The sequence below is a fragment of the Nyctereutes procyonoides genome, unplaced genomic scaffold (assembly GCF_905146905.1).
Source record: "Nyctereutes procyonoides isolate TBG_1078 unplaced genomic scaffold, NYPRO_anot_genome, whole genome shotgun sequence".
In the NCBI taxonomy this organism is placed as follows: domain Eukaryota; kingdom Metazoa; phylum Chordata; class Mammalia; order Carnivora; family Canidae; genus Nyctereutes; species Nyctereutes procyonoides.
In genome coordinates this window covers 74,096-90,998 of record NW_026575162.1, presented here as the reverse complement: position 1 = coordinate 90,998, position 16,903 = coordinate 74,096, and the positions used below count along the sequence as shown (strand labels likewise).

Genomic DNA, 16,903 nt, shown 5'->3' with positions numbered 1-16,903 from the left:
TTTTTCTGGCTTTAGTCACAATGGTTACTATTCACATTAAATACTTATGGCTCTCTGGGCAACGCTGGGTAACTTTACAGCAATAAGCCAGTGAGAAACCAAAGATAGGATGGTCCTAGGGTAGAGTCAGCCCTTGCATTTTACCCACATAAGAGCTTTGCTGGGAACAGGAGACCTGGCCCAGACACCTTTCTGTCTAAAGGGTTAACAAGACTTTTTCTTTATTAGTTCGCCACTCCCATGCATCATGCACCTTTCAAAGCTTTTTACAGCACATTAACTCAGTTAAGCCTCAGTAATAACTATATGGGATAGAAAGTATTGTTAGGCCCATATTACAGACAAGGAAATGGAGTCTGAGAAGCTAAAAAGTTTGTCCAGGGTCACAGGATTAAGAAAATCCACTGCCATTCTCTTTCCCTCCTTTCTCTTAACAAGTCTTTTTTAGGGCTGCTTCCCTTAAGAACTGAAGTAAGCCATCTGAGAGAGAAAGAGAGAGGGAGAGGTTCTGAAATGATTGGAAAGGGGCCTGTTTTCTCCCTCTTGTGGCCAGGTCCTCATGGAGCCCAGAAGTCCTCCACTTTCTTATCATAACTTCATAACTCCCCTATTTCTACCAAGAACAAATTCAGTGTTAACAATTGCACAGAGGCCATGACATTATCCACCTAGTGGAAGCAGTACAGTATATCTTGGTAGGATATCAGCCATCTTTCCACATGTGTGTTTTCCTTTAAAGCCTCTTGTTTCACCATTTGGTCAAAGAACAGAAGCAAGCTGTTGGGGTAGGGAGTGGGTAGTCCATCAATCTGAGACATGTGTATATACATCTGGCCACATATTACTTAGAATCATTTTAATTGTAAAGGATTTCAGTCAAGAATGCAAGGCAGGATTAAACATCTTGGGCCAAACAATTCACTTTTCATGCTTCCACTCTCCAGCACATTTCAGAGAGCAGGGCTACAGATCCAAAAGAGGCAGTTCAGCTCATCTGTGCTAATACCAGATCTGCATTAGTTTGATAATGGCTAGAGATTGTGGCTGGCTCTTTGGTGCAGCTGTTCATAACTCTGCCTTATTAAACCAAAAGAAATAAGGTTGAAAATCTAACATGAGGCACTCATCATTCAATTATGTATTTCTTGTGAAAGAGGCAAAAACTCTGCCATGTTCTGTAAAATCACATCAATAGCAATTAAGTTTCACATCAAGACCAGAGAAATACTACACTGACTATGCATGAATAACTTCCTTTCAAATGCAACGGTTGCATCTTTCTCTGAATTTAATTCTGTAAAACAATAAATGATGGTGCTCTGGTGTGAGAAACTATACACAAATAACTGAAAAGGATATGTGAGTAAAGGTATTTTATATTTTCAATTTTAGAGATCATATAGCCCTATTACCAACACCACAGCTGCTCCATCAACAAATCACAGCTCACCATTCTACAAATAGATTTAGAATCAAATATGGGATTAATTATAGTATGTTCATTGAAAACTTCTCAAACAGAAAGTGTAATGGAATTCATGTAATCCAGCCCATGTTTTTTTAAGAGTTTTCCATCATGCATTGAGCAGCATCAGCAAAGAATATAGCCAGTTGGTAATTTAGGGCAGCACCGTTTCTTATTTAAAAGAGATATTAACACAATAGTACAAGGGCCATCTTTACAAAGAGGAGGAAAGGGAGAAAAAAAGTCTGATTACTTTAGGTAATCTTTGAACGAAATAGAGGGAAGAGGGAAGAAGTTTTTGAAAACATAACTATGGCTTTTGGCATTATAATTCTCAATCTAATCAGGCAAAAGAAAAGAAAGGCTTCACTCTCTAAATGAAAATACACAATTTAAAAAGAAAGAAAAAGAAAGGGAGAAAGGGAGGGAGAGAAGGAAGGAAGGAAGGAAGGAAGGAAGGAAGGAAGGAAGGAAATAGAAAGAAAGAGGAAAGAAATTTGTAGTGAGGCTTATGGCTTATGTCTTCAAGATCCATAAACCAAGTGATGAAATAAAGAAACACATGGTCTTTAATACATGTCTAAAGAAAGAAAAGAATGAGGACCTCCAATTTTTCTAAATTTTGTCCACATTTATGCAAAGTAGCTGAAGAGATTTATTTTAATAATTTTACTATATTCAGAAAGTCTTTTTTATGAAGTTTGAGACTAACTTAAAACCTCCACTTATTTTCTTCTTCAAAAATGCATCTTAAGTATTCATAGTATACAACTCCAATAAAACAATAAGTATATTGTTGATCATTTTAAAGAAAACAACACAGTATTGGAGGGTCAGTTTATTTTTCTTCATAGTGGTCCATGGACCACTATGTGGTCCCTTGTAATAGTGGCAAATCAATAAATGCATCTTTCCTAAAATTTTGGTTGTGTACTTAGATGTTACCTGGGAGTCTTATAATCAGTCTCAAAACTGGTCAAGTACATAAAAGAGGGGCAGCCTTATGATTAGCACATCAGTGCACAAAGAAGGACAATAAATTTCCATCACATTGTCAAACTCACTCAAAACAATCAAATATTTCACCGAACCACTTACAACTATTGATTGCACACAAAACCTGACTTTATATTCTTCCTATTTTAAGTAGATGTGATATTTTACAAGGGCTTCTTCACAAGTAAGAGATCGTGAATGTAAAGCAGTCCATTAATTTTATATAAGCTGTTTTATATACCTGTGGGCCGCCAATAACATTCAGCTACAAGGTTACAAGGAAGAAGAATCATTTTCTAAAGTTCGGCTAGAGAGGTTGGCGTGTGTGTATATATACATAACCAGAATTCAAACTGTCATGCCAATAGTTTCTTTACCAAAGTTGCTTTCCTTCTATAGCTGAAAATACTGACATAAACAGGACAACAGTATAGTGTCAGTAACCAGATTCCTATCAAGGAAATGTTTCTGTCAAACTCAAGTTGGTATTGCAAGGCCAGCAACTTAGAAAACAAAAGAATTCCCTGCTATAATTTCCCACGGAATTTTTCAAAGAGAGATGTACAGATGTACATCTAATCTTGCTCTGCTGTGTGCGTATGGGTGTATGTTTAACCTGGAAAAGAGAAAGACTCTTCTAAGTGAGTAAATTTTCTCCAAGCCTTTCTATCATAATTTTTTCTTAGTAATAACTTATCTTAAAGAAGAAAATCTGTCTCCTTCCTTTTAGACTGTGACTTTCGGTTTTATTAAAATCCCTCCCAATTTGCCATGCAATGTCTTTTTTTGGCTCTGAAAGGCCTTGTTACACTATGTATAAATGTGTATCTTGTGATGGGTTAGGTGCAGGGAGAGGCAGAGAAAAATGTAGGGCCTTGCGGATGTTTCCAGCTAGCTCTTTCTGCTCAGCTTCCTGCATCATACTGCAACTTTCCATGCTAAGTGTACATTTTCAGTGAGTGGTTAGCCGGGCCTTTTGTTCCACTAAGTTAGTACAAGCTAATAAATGTCTTTTCACTTTATTGGAATCTCTCCTTAAAAAGACATGACTGTGGGGTCTGGTCTTCCAGAGATAGTCTTTAGACTTGAGAAAAGTAAATTAAAAGGACATTCCTGCTAATATCAAAGCAGGCTTATTACTTCAATATAAGTACTTCCTTAATTTTCCTTCCTCAGCATGCTACATAAATATAAATAAAAAGGCTCTCCGCTGGATGCATGTTACATATATCTCACAGAGTTTAATTATAAAGCCTCTAAAAATGAAGATGGTGGGAGGAAATGATGTCAGTAGATCATACAGTCCTGGTATTGAGTTAGCTCGCTGTCTCTGACAGCAAGGAAACAAAGACACTCAGGTAATCACAATATACCATGAAACGCTGGGCTCTAAGGAAAAGAAAATCCAAGGAGTAAAGGGTATCATTTCTACTCTAGGGCTTGGAAATGCACAATTTTAGTTTTTCTATTCATTAATGCTATTAAAGATGTTATTATTAATTTTAATGCAATTAAGGAGGAGGAGTTAGCTTTTTTTAAGTGCCACACCCTATCTTCTCTGCTAGACTGATCTGTTATAAAGAAGGGATGAGCCAGATGAAGACCAAGCACTCAAAAATACACACACACACACACACACACACACACCTCTTTGTTGACCTAAGAGCAAAGCATTGCAGGAAACAGTGAAGACATCCACATAAGAATACAACTTTAAACCCAGCAGCTGCCCACTAGAGGCAGCAGGCAATTTCTAAGAGTAAGAAAGACTGTGCCCAGGTTCTGGCTGCACAAATGGGTAGAAATAGGAAAACGCTGTGCAAGTCACTAGGCAGGACCCCGGACACTTGTAGCATCTTTAGTGGGTTGAGGTGGGGCCCATTTCCAGCCGGCAAAAGGCCAGCTTCTCAATCAAAAGAGGAAGGCCTTCCTAGAAGGCCACGGAGGAAGCGTTGCACTTGAACCTTCCTTTCCATTCCTATTCAGATCTCCGCCTCTCTTCACCTTCAGACTGGTTCTCTTCTCCGGGGTTTGCCTTTCTCCAAGCTGGCTTCTCACACAGGTTGATGAAGCTAGCACTGCCTGCCAGACCTCTTGCTCCTTTAATGCAGAGGGGATTTGCAGAATTAGGTATCCTGAAAGGATTACCGCTTGCACTAAGGGGAGAGAAACAGAGAGAACTTCTCAGCCAACCCTCGCCTTTGACACAGAGAACCCCTAGCGCCAACTCTGGGTACTCCCGGGCTTATTATTTCTGGACCAAATCAACCGTGTGACCACAGCCAAGGAGAAACTGCGCACACTTTCAATGGCCGCAGTGTTGGCTCTGGAAGGCTCAGAAAGGCCAGGGGAGAGTATGCAACAGCAAGCCGGACAAGGAGGGTGGAGGAAGGAAAGGGGAGGCGGGGCAACGGTTGTGTCAGGGTGTTTGGGGGTTGTTGGGGTTCTGTCTGTTGTTTTGTTAGGTAAATAGGGAGAAACTTCCCCCTATTCCATCCTGCTTCTAATGATGATAGATTCCACGCTGCATCAGGCCCCACGCCGGGGAGCCTAACCGCACGGAAAATAATGAGGCTGCATCCCAATTCGTCTGCATTAAAAGCGAGCCAGGCACTTTCGATAGGAAATATATCGATTCCTTTGCCCGGGCTGTGGTTTGTCCTGCTCCCCGTGAATAATTACTGCTCCTTTAGAAATTCATAATAATTAAGACTTCCTACCCTCCACCCGCGTCGCTTTTTTAAGGGCGCCTGGTCCTGGAGGGTGTCTCTGTGGCTCCAGCCGAGCTGCCCGCAGGTGGGAGATAGGGCACGAGTCACTTGCCCCCGCGAGGTTTTACTCCGGCGAGAAAGTTGCTTCCCTTCTCCGTACCCTCCGTTTCCTTGTGTGCCAGACGGGACTTTTACGTTGTTAAGAAGCCTTGGAGCTCTACATCACTTCATTCATGTTTGCCTGGGAGGAGGGGGAGCTTTAGCCAACTGTGCGAGGGAATGTGGACAGGAGAGGAGAAAAGTGGGGGAACCTAGGATTCACCTCCGTTCAGCCTAAACTCTGCGGTAGTCACGTGACGCCGCAGCCACGGAGACGGGGGTGGGAGGGAAGGGGTGCAAACGAGCTGATCCGGCCGCAGGAAACGCTGGGGACCTAGCGACCCGAGCTCAGGGCTCCCGAACGCCTGGGAGGGGGAGGCGGGTTTGAGTCGCGACTGGGCGGTACAGTGTCCGCGGAAAGCGCCGACTCCACTTCCAGGGGCGCGGAGCTCGCGCGGCGGCGGGGATGCTCGGCGGCGGCCACCTGGCGGGGCGGAGCCTTGGCTCTGTCCGTGGTCCTGAAGCCCCGCTCCGCGGGCCGGGCTGGCTCCGCCACCGGCCAGCGACCCCGTTCCCTCTCGGCGCCGGCGACCTCCCTCCCCAGAACTGCTGCAGTCCTGCCTGCTGCCCCAGAAGCACCGAAGCTCGGCGGCGTCCGCAAAAAGTTCCGCAGAAGCAACGCTTTGGTGTGAAGACTTGCTTTGGGGGTCTAGACGCGAGACGGCTGTAGCCGCGTGTTCTCAAGCCAGTTGGGATTGCTCGAGGTCACCTGAGGCTAAAACCGGAAAACAGAGCGCGCAGCTGCGGCGGCAGCGACTCCGGCTGGGAAACTTCCCGGGGCCCGAACACTCTGCGGCTTTGGGGAGAGGGCTGAGTTGCCGGTTCTCGGGTATGAAGCCTACGTCGAAGGAAGTTTCTCGCTTCTAACTGTAGAAGACGACTTGAAATGGCCTTTAAAATCAGTGGGATGGGGAGGGATCCTGAGACCTAGCAGGATGGGCCGGGAGGACGCCCCCTCCCTCTGCTGGGGCGAGGGCGCCCAGCCTCCCTCTGCGGCCCTCACCGCCACTACCTCGGATCCTTCCCGTCAAAATCCACTGGGGTTGCGAAGGTGATGGGCCAGGCCTGGCCGAAGTCAGGTTCAACCGGGACGCGCAGAGCCCCCACGAGCCAGTTTCTAAGGAAACACTCGGTATTTCTAAGCAGCAATTTGTCTTATTGTGGGAGAAAGAAGCTGTACATGAAAAGACTCTCGGTTCTCCATTCTCATGCAGATGAGGTGATGTGCTCCGGCTGCGGCCTGTGTTTCCCCTCCCCGTCGTATTTCCGGCTTGAACAAGTAAAATACCCTCATTTATTTAAAGGAAGCTGGAGCGTTAGAAGACTTTTCGCTACCGGCGGCGGGAGAGGCAGGCGGATGCACCCTCCGCTGCTCCTGGGACCCCACCCTGCCCCCTCTCCCGGCGCCCCCGCTCTGGTCGCCACCTTGCTTTCCACCACCCAGAGCACCGGACTAAATGACAAAGGAACTTTCTGCAACGCAGGGCACCCGAGCAAAGGATTTCTCTCCGTCCCACCCCCACGACAACCCCGCCAGCCCGCACCTCCATAGTAAACAAAATGTACCAGGGGAAAAAAAAAAAAAGGCTGTTTACAGAGGGGGTAATTAGGTTTCCAGCCCGCAGCAGAAACGCGGCGCACTCATTAGAAGTATAAACAACAACCTGCAACCTTCGAGAGCAGATGGCAAACTTGGAAAACGCGCAAATGCGCTCCTAGGCGCGCGGAGGGGCACGAAGAAGCCGCCAATATATATTATCTCAATAAAAAGCCGCTCTTGGAAAGCTTGCATAGTAATTGAGATGGGCGCTCATTTCTGATCTGGGTTGGCATTTCCTCATCTCGAGCTGACAGAGCCAACTCAGGAAATTGCTGGTAATATTCATCTGGGGAGCACTTTCATTAAACGTAATTCATTCGACTTTCACAATAAATTGAGTGACATCCTTACAGCGGAACCTTTTTATCCTTGATTAAGTGCTTGCCAAGCTTTGGTTTCCCACTTTATTGTCACATTCCTTCAAGCAGAGTCGTCAACATGCCAATCGACGGCAGAAAACAAATGTGCGCGCCTTGTTTACCGAGCTCCGGGAGGGGTTAGTGCTGACATAGAGAAAAAGAGCAAGCTGGTCGGAAGCTTGAGCAGCGGATAAATCAAGACCGCAACTTCCTGCAGACACTTGTCCCGACCTAAGGAATGGTGGCCAGGCGATTGCAGGGGTAGGCGACAGAGCGTACCCGCCTTGCCACCCCGCTGCTCCTGGGAGCAGCTGACCCGACCCGCGCCTAGCCCGCCTCCCTCTATGAATTAAAATGGCAAAGACTGTTCAAGTCTTAGTAGGAGATCTGAGGCTCCAGAAGGACTTGGTTGCTTTAAGGGAACTTTCCGGAATCAAATCAAAGCCAGGCACCTTATTTAAAACCAACAGACAACTCGGAAAGAATGCAGACTTCCTAACTAGCCGCTTGAGAGCATGCAACTTTCAAAGCTTCCATCTGCTTTATTTCTGGGCAGAGGAGTGCAAGAAGAGTGTCATTCCTCATTCCCAAGATTCCCTCTTGACTCTCAAAATCAATGCCTAGACAGCCAATCCCACTCAGCGCTCTTCAGACCCCGGAATTCCAAGCGAAGCTGAGGAGCACCTCAATATTTCAGGACTGGGAGAAACCAGGAAGGCTTCCCTTTGCCAATCCCTGGTCCCTTCTCTCCCACCCCCTATAAAAATCAAAGAAGGCCAAGACAGAAAATTGCTTATTTGAAAAAGCAATATCCAAATGCTTTCATCACTCAAATGTCTTTTTGAAAATATTGTCCACGGTGGTTATTACTTGGACAATGCTGTCAATTTCTGTAGTCTGCAGAAAATTTTCCCTCAGATAGAAAAGTAGGACATTGGGCACCTATCTCAAAAAAATCAACCAATTTTCCTGCCACCAGATATGTTTTTCACCCAGACAACACTTTCATTAAGAAGGAAATAGCCGTCAACAATTCAAAGCCAAATAGAAATCAAGTTCACACAAAGAGGAGCCACGAACTTAATGGCTTTCTGGGAAAATACAGCTGAGAAAGTTGGAGTAATTGTGGTTTTCCCCCTTCTAATACTGAAGGCAGTTTCTCCCAGAAGCTATCACTAGAAGGCCCCAGACCACGATGATCCTCCTGAAGTGTGGCAGAAGGGCAACCCACCCAAGTGCTTCCCACACACCGGTGGAGGAGCTGCTTTCTTGGTCAATGGAAAACTGAACATTTCAGGAAAATGCCTGGAATAGTAGCAACTTGTTCTCCCACAGAGCCCTAGAATATGTCTTGGGACTGATAAATTTTCATGTTATATTCCCGGGGCACAGGATCCTTCAAACATCTAGGTTTAATTCTCCCTTTATCGGGAACGCTGATGTGGGATAGAAAAATGCAGTGGTGTTAGGGAACTTTTAGTACTGCCTCCAAGAACTGGCCTTAATAGAAAACACTGAATAGCCACTGTTAGGGAGTTAATGCACTCTTCTTTTCAGGAATAAGCTCAAATTGTAAAATTTTCAGTGGACAGTGGCTTAATTTTCAAAGGATGTAAATACAGTGCCCATACCTAGTCCAAAGGACAGACTTTGATGGTCTCTCTCCTGCTGTTTTTTCCCTCACCTTCCTCAGTTCTTAACAGCCACCTTCACACTGAGTAAAATTCACCAAAATTGTCTGGCTTCTAATAGTAAAGAGATAGTATTCTATGGATATATTAATCACTCTTTAATCTCTATTAAACAATTGGTGTGGTATTCACATTTTAAGGACACCCTAAATTCGAGGGAGTAATTGACTCAAAATCTTTTTAAGGACAATGTTTAGAAAGAATTTTTCAATTCTTGACCATATCGGTTAAAAAAGCAACTAGATTATTAGCAATTTTCATTTCTAGCAGAACTGATGGGATCTAAGTTGGAGGATAAGAAGCCTCTTCTCATAAAAATAGAACTGTGGATGTGTGACTGATCACCATAACATCATGCAACCCCTTGCCAGATTCTCTGGACTCAATTTCTGAGTAACTTTTTTGTTGACATGCCCAGGGAGAGCTCATTAGATTCAGTTCTGAACTCCGAAAATTGCCACAGGTGAGCCCCCAACAAGACACCTCTGCTTTCTGCTGGCAGGTGTTCTCCCTGTGTACCCTGGCCTATTCTTCCGTTTGATCCACCAAAAAGAACCCAATTTAGAACTCCCTTTCTTCAGAACCAGAAACAATATATTCCTAGTTTATCCAATGTGTGCTTCAATTCAGTGAAAATCCCATTGTCCTGTTACCCAATTCTATCATACTGAGAACATCCTGGAATCAGTCCAGAACTGACAGGAGAATAAAGATTGCAGGACCTTTTTTTTTTTATTTTTAAACAAGTATTGTTATGCCATAGGTTCCTCTCCTACTAAATTGAGACTTTAAAATCTACAATAAGTACACAAAATTCAATAGACAAAAAATTTCCTTGCCTTTATTTTTTAAAAAATGGTTTCCTACTTCCCTGCATTTATGGCTGAAGTTATCCCCATTATCCCTAGCTAATATGCTTCAGAAGGTTACTTTGTAGACACATTTCTAATTAACTTTGCTTTGCAGTACTAAATAAGCTTCCAGTTTGAAATAGGACAGACACATCTCTCAATAAACACACACAAAAAAAGACACTCAAATCCTTAAGCTAAAACAGAAATTCAAAGAACCCTGAGCCAAGAAACATTTTAAAAACATTCACTCAAATCCAGGCAGGAGAGTGTGGCTTAAGAACAGAGCCCTGACCTGTTAGGTAGAGAATTGTTTTTCTTTTTCTTTTTTTTTTTTAATCGCCAATTTGGGAATATTTAAGGCATTTCTCTATAAGCAGAAGCAGGAATATTTTTGTACAAGAGATACCTAAACAAATCTTGTCCCCTGAACATAATGTGACAATCACTCCTTAGAAAACATAACTGGAATTCCGGGGGCTTAAAGAGAAAGGTGTACTGTGCTATCAGCTAGGAGGCAATGCATATATAGAGCACCCTCTCACTTAACTTGTTGTGTGAGCTCTTAAAGATATAAAACTACTCATTAAACTCCTTCTTGGTTTATGGTCTCTCAGGGAGAAAAAATAAGATAAAATAATGGTTTTTGCCACTCCTGCCTTCTTGGGGTGTAACTTGAAGCAGTTCAATTCCTGACAAACTGCATGCATCTATTGCAGTTTCTTGCAAAGATCTGGGATGTTCTAAGATACAGGTACAAAAAAATGATAAATTCAGTTACTGTATGTGATGTTTAATAAAAGAGATGGAGAAAGAAGCTTTGACCATTACTTGGTCTGCCTCATTGCCCTAGAGTTTTAATCAAGGCTCTCCACTTCCTTACCTGCCTAGAACCACACCTGTCCTTCCTGCCCAATTCACCTCTTTAAGTTTATTTCCATAGTAAAAACCAGTCCCCGCTCTTCCTGGAAAATATCTTGGAATTCTGTGGGCAAATAACTATGGGGTTACAATCCCTGGAAATACTACCTTGGGTCACAGCCACCAGCCTTTTGTTTTTGTGGTGCCGTGTGGTTTCTAATCCCCGACACACAAAACAACTTTAGATCGGAGAGAAAAGAATGGACTTCTAAATCGCCTTCTCTATTTTATTGTTCACATTTCGTATTGTTTTGAGTGAAATTGGAAAAATTGTCTCCTTTCTCCGTATTGCCAAAAGGCATTCAGGTAATGAAGTCTGTAACTAAACGGTAATTGAATCAGCATAATTTGCACACTGAATGGTTTTCAAATGCTCCCAGTTTACAATTAAAGGAGAATTAATGCGCTTGTTGTTGAGAACGCAGCGCATTAGAATAAATCCAGCACTGTTGTTGTAATGAGTGGAAAACGGTTTAACTGCCAACAAACACATTTAAAATTTAACACAACGTATTGATTTCACTTCTGCTTTTGATAGATTATTTTCCAGACTATCGAAACACTTGCTCCAAGCAATAAACTGCACCACAGCCACGAGCCTTTGCCGTGTGTAAGCAACAGTCCAAGGACGTAAGAACAGTCCTGAGGTTCAGGTCAGGTGTAGAGGTATGCAGAGCAAAGGGGCAGGAGGGTTTCCATGGTCAAGGGGATCGTTAATGTCCCTCCCCTGTAGCTTCCATTTTGCGGTCCTCCCCTTCTTTCAATAAGCAATTGCTGTATTTCCTCTGGCCAAACTTTCTGCCCCCCGGTCTTTAGGCTCTCAATGTCAGTGGGTTGACTGGACACAGGTGCGGGCAAGAATGATTGAAGATGGGAAATGGGAAGGACAATTTTTGCATTCTGTCTGCGTTCCAGCCAGCCGGGAAAGGCACAGACTTCGGTGACTGAGTCAGAAAGGCTATTCTTTTGTATTGGCTGCCCTGGCTTTCACCTGTTTACCCCAAGGTGTCCTGTAGGCGAGGACACTGACGTGCAGCGCCCTCTGGCGTCCGCGGCTGCGACAGTCAAGCGATAAAGATGCAAAGACAGGCAACACCGAGGGTTCTTGGACTGTGAAGCTGAGACCCGTGAGATGCACACACCCTCACATACATATTCACACACGCGTTTACACTCATTAACATACACAGAGTTCACACAACTAGCAGCCCCGCAGTCACATGCACCAGGGCAACAGCTGGGAAATGCTCTCAATTTCGGGGTTGGCAACACTTTTGCTCCCAGGCTTGTGGGGTCTGAAGCTCTTGGGATTGAGGGACGAAGGCACCGCCCCTCTCTCCCGTTTTTCCAGACCCGTCAGAGAGCTCAGGCCGCTCCAGTGCTCCTTGCCCCTGGTCAGAACACACTGAGCCCTCAGGGCACTCTTGTGGCTCAGAAATAAGCTATGGGGAGTCAGCGCACTGAACACAACTTCGCCAGCAGGGTGCGAGTGTCCCTGGCCCTCCCTGAGGCCAGACATGGGAAAATGCTCTCCGCCTTGGCTCCACGCGGTGCCCACAGCTACCAGTTCACCTCCACCTCCAGTCCCAACAGTGCACAAAATCCAGACCCCCGAAACTCCACTCCAGAAAGACTGAGGCAGTGGGTTTGCTTAGTATTTTCCTGATAACAAGGTCTGCCATTCCCTAGTAAGAAGCTCGGCGCTGGAACTGGGGTTCGGTTATCTGGTGGAAAGAAGAGATTGGGAGGAGAGGGCGGAGAGCCGCTGCATGTTTGCCGGGGCATCCCTGACCTAACTCTATCTCATCGCCTGTGGTGCTGTTATCTGATTTACTTATCCTCTGAACCCTACAGGTCGAACAAAGTTACCTTGCACTTCTTTACGTGCGGTATCTCCAAACTGGGGGACTAGGTGGGTGGGTGCACTTTCAAAGTCACAGACCTAGGCAGATTCGTGCTCCGCACTCCCTACCTCCATTTCCTTTCGTTCAAACTCTGTGGATGAACTAATGAGAGTTTCCATGTCTTCAAGCCTTTCGCTTTGCCCTCTCTCCCCATAAATCATCCCGTCCCACTATTTCCTCGCTTTCTGGGTGTCCAGGGCGCCCTAGACGCTGTTCAGAATCACACGCAGGAAGAGGGGAGACTTGAGCAAGATAGGAGGGTGGGAACCCCGGAAAATCCCGCAGGGATCCAAAGACCAGCTTGCCAAAGTTGCTCCAACACGGTCGCCAGGAACGCTGCTCTCGCTGAACTGGCGGACTCACCCTCCTCCCGTGCGCCCCCGGTTGTCTGGCCTCGCGACCAGGGTGGGATTGCGGGGGCGCGGGATCGGCAGCGACTTACCAAGTAGACGGTGGGCTGCAGGAGGAGAAGCACGTACCAGCACGCAGCCTGCATCCTCCCGCGTCTCAAACTTCCTCGGCGGTGCTTTCGCTGAGTCTTTGTTCCTTCAAAAACATAGATCCACCTGACATCCACTCTACAGAGCAAGGAGCGCTCTCAGCAGCCTAGATACAAATGAAATTAGACATCCCATGACCACGCGGGCAAGGTTAGGCTTGGCGACCAAGCGAGGAAAGGGGGTCGTGGAGGGGAGGGGTGGACCAAAAACCAGGAAGGGGGGGGCAGGAAAAATTGAAAAGCGAGTAAATCCAGCGCCTGAAACCAGCGAGCGCCCGGACCGCAGGCAGGCGGGCAGGAGGGTAGGAGGATGAGGGGCTCCTTGCGCCCTGCACTCCTCGGGTGCGACTTCCCGGGCGGTGGAGACAGGAGGTGGCGGGGCACACGGAGACGCGTGCAAGCTGGTTGGGAGCCCAAGCGTCTCTGGCAGCGGGACCTGCCCTAGTGTTTGATGGCCGGGCGGCTCGGACTTAAAGGCGGCGGCTGGTTCTTCGCCAGCCCTGGCAGGGCTCACACACGTACACACCAGCAGAGAGAGAAAGAGAGAGGGAAAGCGAGCTAGAGAGAGACTGGGGGGGGTGCACAAGAAGAGGAAGGGGTAGGTAGAGCTGACCAGGATTAGGCGGTGGGTGCACAGTCGGTGGAGTGGGGGTGGGGAAAGGGAACGCAATTTGCATACAGTAAAGCTGGGCTCAGTTTACCCAGGCAACCCTTCTGCACAGATACACGCGCATACAAGCACATCCTTTGGCACTACTTTTTTTTTTTTTTTTCGAGCCAAGGGGCACCGTCAGTCGCTAACTTCTAGAGTGGAAGGCTGCCCGGGTCTGTGAGGTCACCCGCCAGGCGTACTCTGTCCCCCAAGCAGTGGCCCTCCCGCCGCCCCTTCGCGGTGTCCCACCGCGCCGCCCCAAGACATCCTCTCCGGGACTGTGGAGGCGAAGTGTACGTACCGCACAGGGCTGGGGGCGAAACCGGCGAGCAGGGGTCGCTCTGGGCAGGCTCCATGGAGGAGCTACTCGGGCCTGGCGTCTCCGGCGCCCCGGACATGCCCTCCCTGGCGCTTCATCTCCATGCTCAGGCGCGGACCGGTCCCGCTGCCTCGTCCAGCCTCGGCGGAGTCGGCGTCTCAGTGCCCGCGTCGCGCTCAGGCTTGGTTCGGTGGGAGCCTAGGCTCGGAACAGTTGGATTCACGGTGCAGGAAACTTAAGAGGCAAGAGAGGGCGGGGGAAGCAGAGGAGAAAAGAGGGGAAGAGAGAAAGGGAGGGAGCAAGGAAGGGAGGGAGAAAGGCGAAAGCGCCGGACCGACTGGGACCGCCGGCGCTGGCTCCGGGACGAGCAGTCCGGCGCTCCTTGCTCCCGAGGCTGCCGGAGGATGCTGGAAAGGACTTAAGGGGAGGAGACTGGGCAAGTCCTCGGGACTTGAACTGGAGGGAGAAAGCACTGGCCTTCCGGAAGAAAGGAGCCACACGGCAAGCGCCCACGGTCCGAGTTTCTGAGGGAGGGGCGGGTGGCGAGACCCGGAGGCTCCTGGCGCACCCCGCGGCAGCGCGTCTACCGCGACCCCGGGCAGCCGGGGAACCGCTCCGGAGCCGGGTCGCAGGCCCCGTGCATGGTCCTGCCCGGCCACTGGGGGACGCTCTGGAGCGCGCTGGGGGTCGGGGCGCCGCCGGAGTCGTGCCTTCTCGGTGGGCCGGCCGCTCGCGGCGCCCTCCCTCCCGACACGGGCAGTTATATTGGCACGTGGGTGAACGAGTCCTCAAAGACTAATTAATACCCCGAATAAACAGATCCCTCGCCCAGGCTCTCGGTGGACCGGGACGTGGCTTCTGCGGTGGCTCTGGTGGCCGCAGCGCCCAGTCCCCGGGGGAGTGGGGGGAGGGGGCTGTAAGGAGAGCTGCGACCGCCAGAGGAGCGGAGGGGAGCGTAGTGGGCGGTGCGTAGGGCAGGAATGGGCGCAGCAGGGGCAGCGCCCCCCACCCCCACCCCCACCCCCCACCCCACCCCCGTCCGCCTCGCGCGCGGACGCGGGGCTCGCGGACCTGTGGCTGCGGGGCCCGAGGCGGGGCGCTGCGGACCCGCCAGCCGTGGAGCGCGCGACAGCCCAGGGACTGGCGACCTTGCGCCTTGGACTCCTAGCCGCGGGCTGGGCCAAGCGAGGGGTGTGGGGTGGAGGGGGGACGCCGGTGGGGGCTCGGAGCCTTCGCCCCCTCCCTCGTTCCGGGTACCCCCCTACCAACCGGCGTCTCCCGCTCGCGGCCTCTTTGCTCTGACTCTGTCTTTCTCCATCTCTCCCTTGCTGTGTCTCTCTCAGTATCTCTTTGCCTCCTTTCTTTCTTGTGCTCTGTGCCCGTCCTCCGGCTGCATCTGTCTACCCCTCTGTGTGTTTCTTTCAGGATTTCTGACCCTCTCCATCTCTGTATTTCTCTGTCTCAACCTCATCCCGCCATTCCTCCCAAACCTTGTCCTTTTCTTCTCCCTCTCGCTCTCCAGAGCACAACCGTCAAGCCAGCTTTGCCCCTATCGGATGAGATCCCAAGACCAGGCCCTTCGAGTGCTGGCCAGGCAGCCAGCGCCTCCTCGGGGTGCCCAGGCTCAGCCCACAAGTCTGAGTGCGGCTGAAAGCATTTTACGTTCCACCACCCCCCCTCCGCCCCCCATCTCTGTCCACTTTGCTGGTTACCCCTCCAAGTCCTCCCCTTCACCAGAGCTTGACCTGGAATGATGCCCTCTACACAATGAAAACTCGATTAATAATCTGTAAGAGTTGGGCTGAAATTTATCTCAGGAGCCCTACTTGATGGCATCAAAATACGATGGGATGGGGATTTTTAATGAATCGGGAGTGCTTTCCTCCAGTGTGGCTATTGGACACCTCAGGCTCCAGCGTTTCTGGTCAGTTGGGTGCCCAGACACAATAGGTCCTGGATGACTATAGGTTGAGTTTCCCTGGAGGAACTGCTAACCCCGCAGCCCCCAACACTGACAATGAGCAGAACCACCCTTTCCAGAAGCAAAGGCAGAAAGAACCCCACTGAGACCTTCCCCTGGAATCAGACCTGCAATTTAGATTCCCACTGGAGGACATACTGCCAGGCACTTTGAGGCCTACACTTTCCCTTCCAGCTAAAAATAGCTCTTTAAAGAGCAAACTCTTCTAATCTCAAAAGTTGTACTCTGTTGCTATGACCTCTTGGAATTCATTGGGGCATATGCAGAGTAAGGCAGTGAAGCACATTTTCTAAGTGGGACTCTGAAAATGCACTTTGGAAAAACTGCACATTTATATATAGCATAGTTGCAGTGTTACCTTGCCTATCTTCATTTACCTGGTTGTTCATGTTCTTAAGTTTAAAGAAGAAAAGCAAATGTAAGGGCACCCATATCTGAACCTCAAGGGTCAAAGTAGAGCAAGGGAAGCTTTGTCTGTCTCCACTCTCTAGGATTCAAGAGGGCATCCTAAAAATTGATCCCCACTTGTACGTGAGCTCCCAGGCCTCCCAGGCTGGAGTGTAGAGCAGGAATGAATATTGCCTACCTCTCCCCAGATGCCCACGTACAATGCTGTCAGGGTTGAACTTGGAATATGACCTTTGGCAAAAATGAGAAAGAATCAGGCCAGCGTTGGGATATACTAAGTTCTTTTTTCTAAACCTTACTTCAAAAACATTCTGCCTCTAGTGCCATTTAGCCTTAAAAATTACTGCTTATGAAATAGAGAGATGATGAAGAACCTTAAAATCTCTG

General features: G+C 48.2%; 1 protein-coding gene across 1 annotated transcript in view; it reads right to left on the bottom strand.

Annotated features, from left to right (window-relative positions):
* The window catches only part of NXPH1 (neurexophilin 1), a 291,391-nt gene extending 277,133 nt beyond the window's left edge, over positions 1-14,258 (bottom strand). The window contains exons 1-2 of the mRNA XM_055314891.1: positions 14,110-14,258; positions 13,100-13,263 (exon numbers count right to left, since the gene is read on the bottom strand). Coding sequence (XP_055170866.1) covers positions 13,100-13,153 — 54 coding nt within the window. The 5' untranslated portion in view covers positions 13,154-13,263; positions 14,110-14,258. The remainder of the gene's footprint in view (positions 1-13,099; positions 13,264-14,109) is intronic.
* Between the last annotated feature and the right edge of the window lie 2,645 nt (positions 14,259-16,903).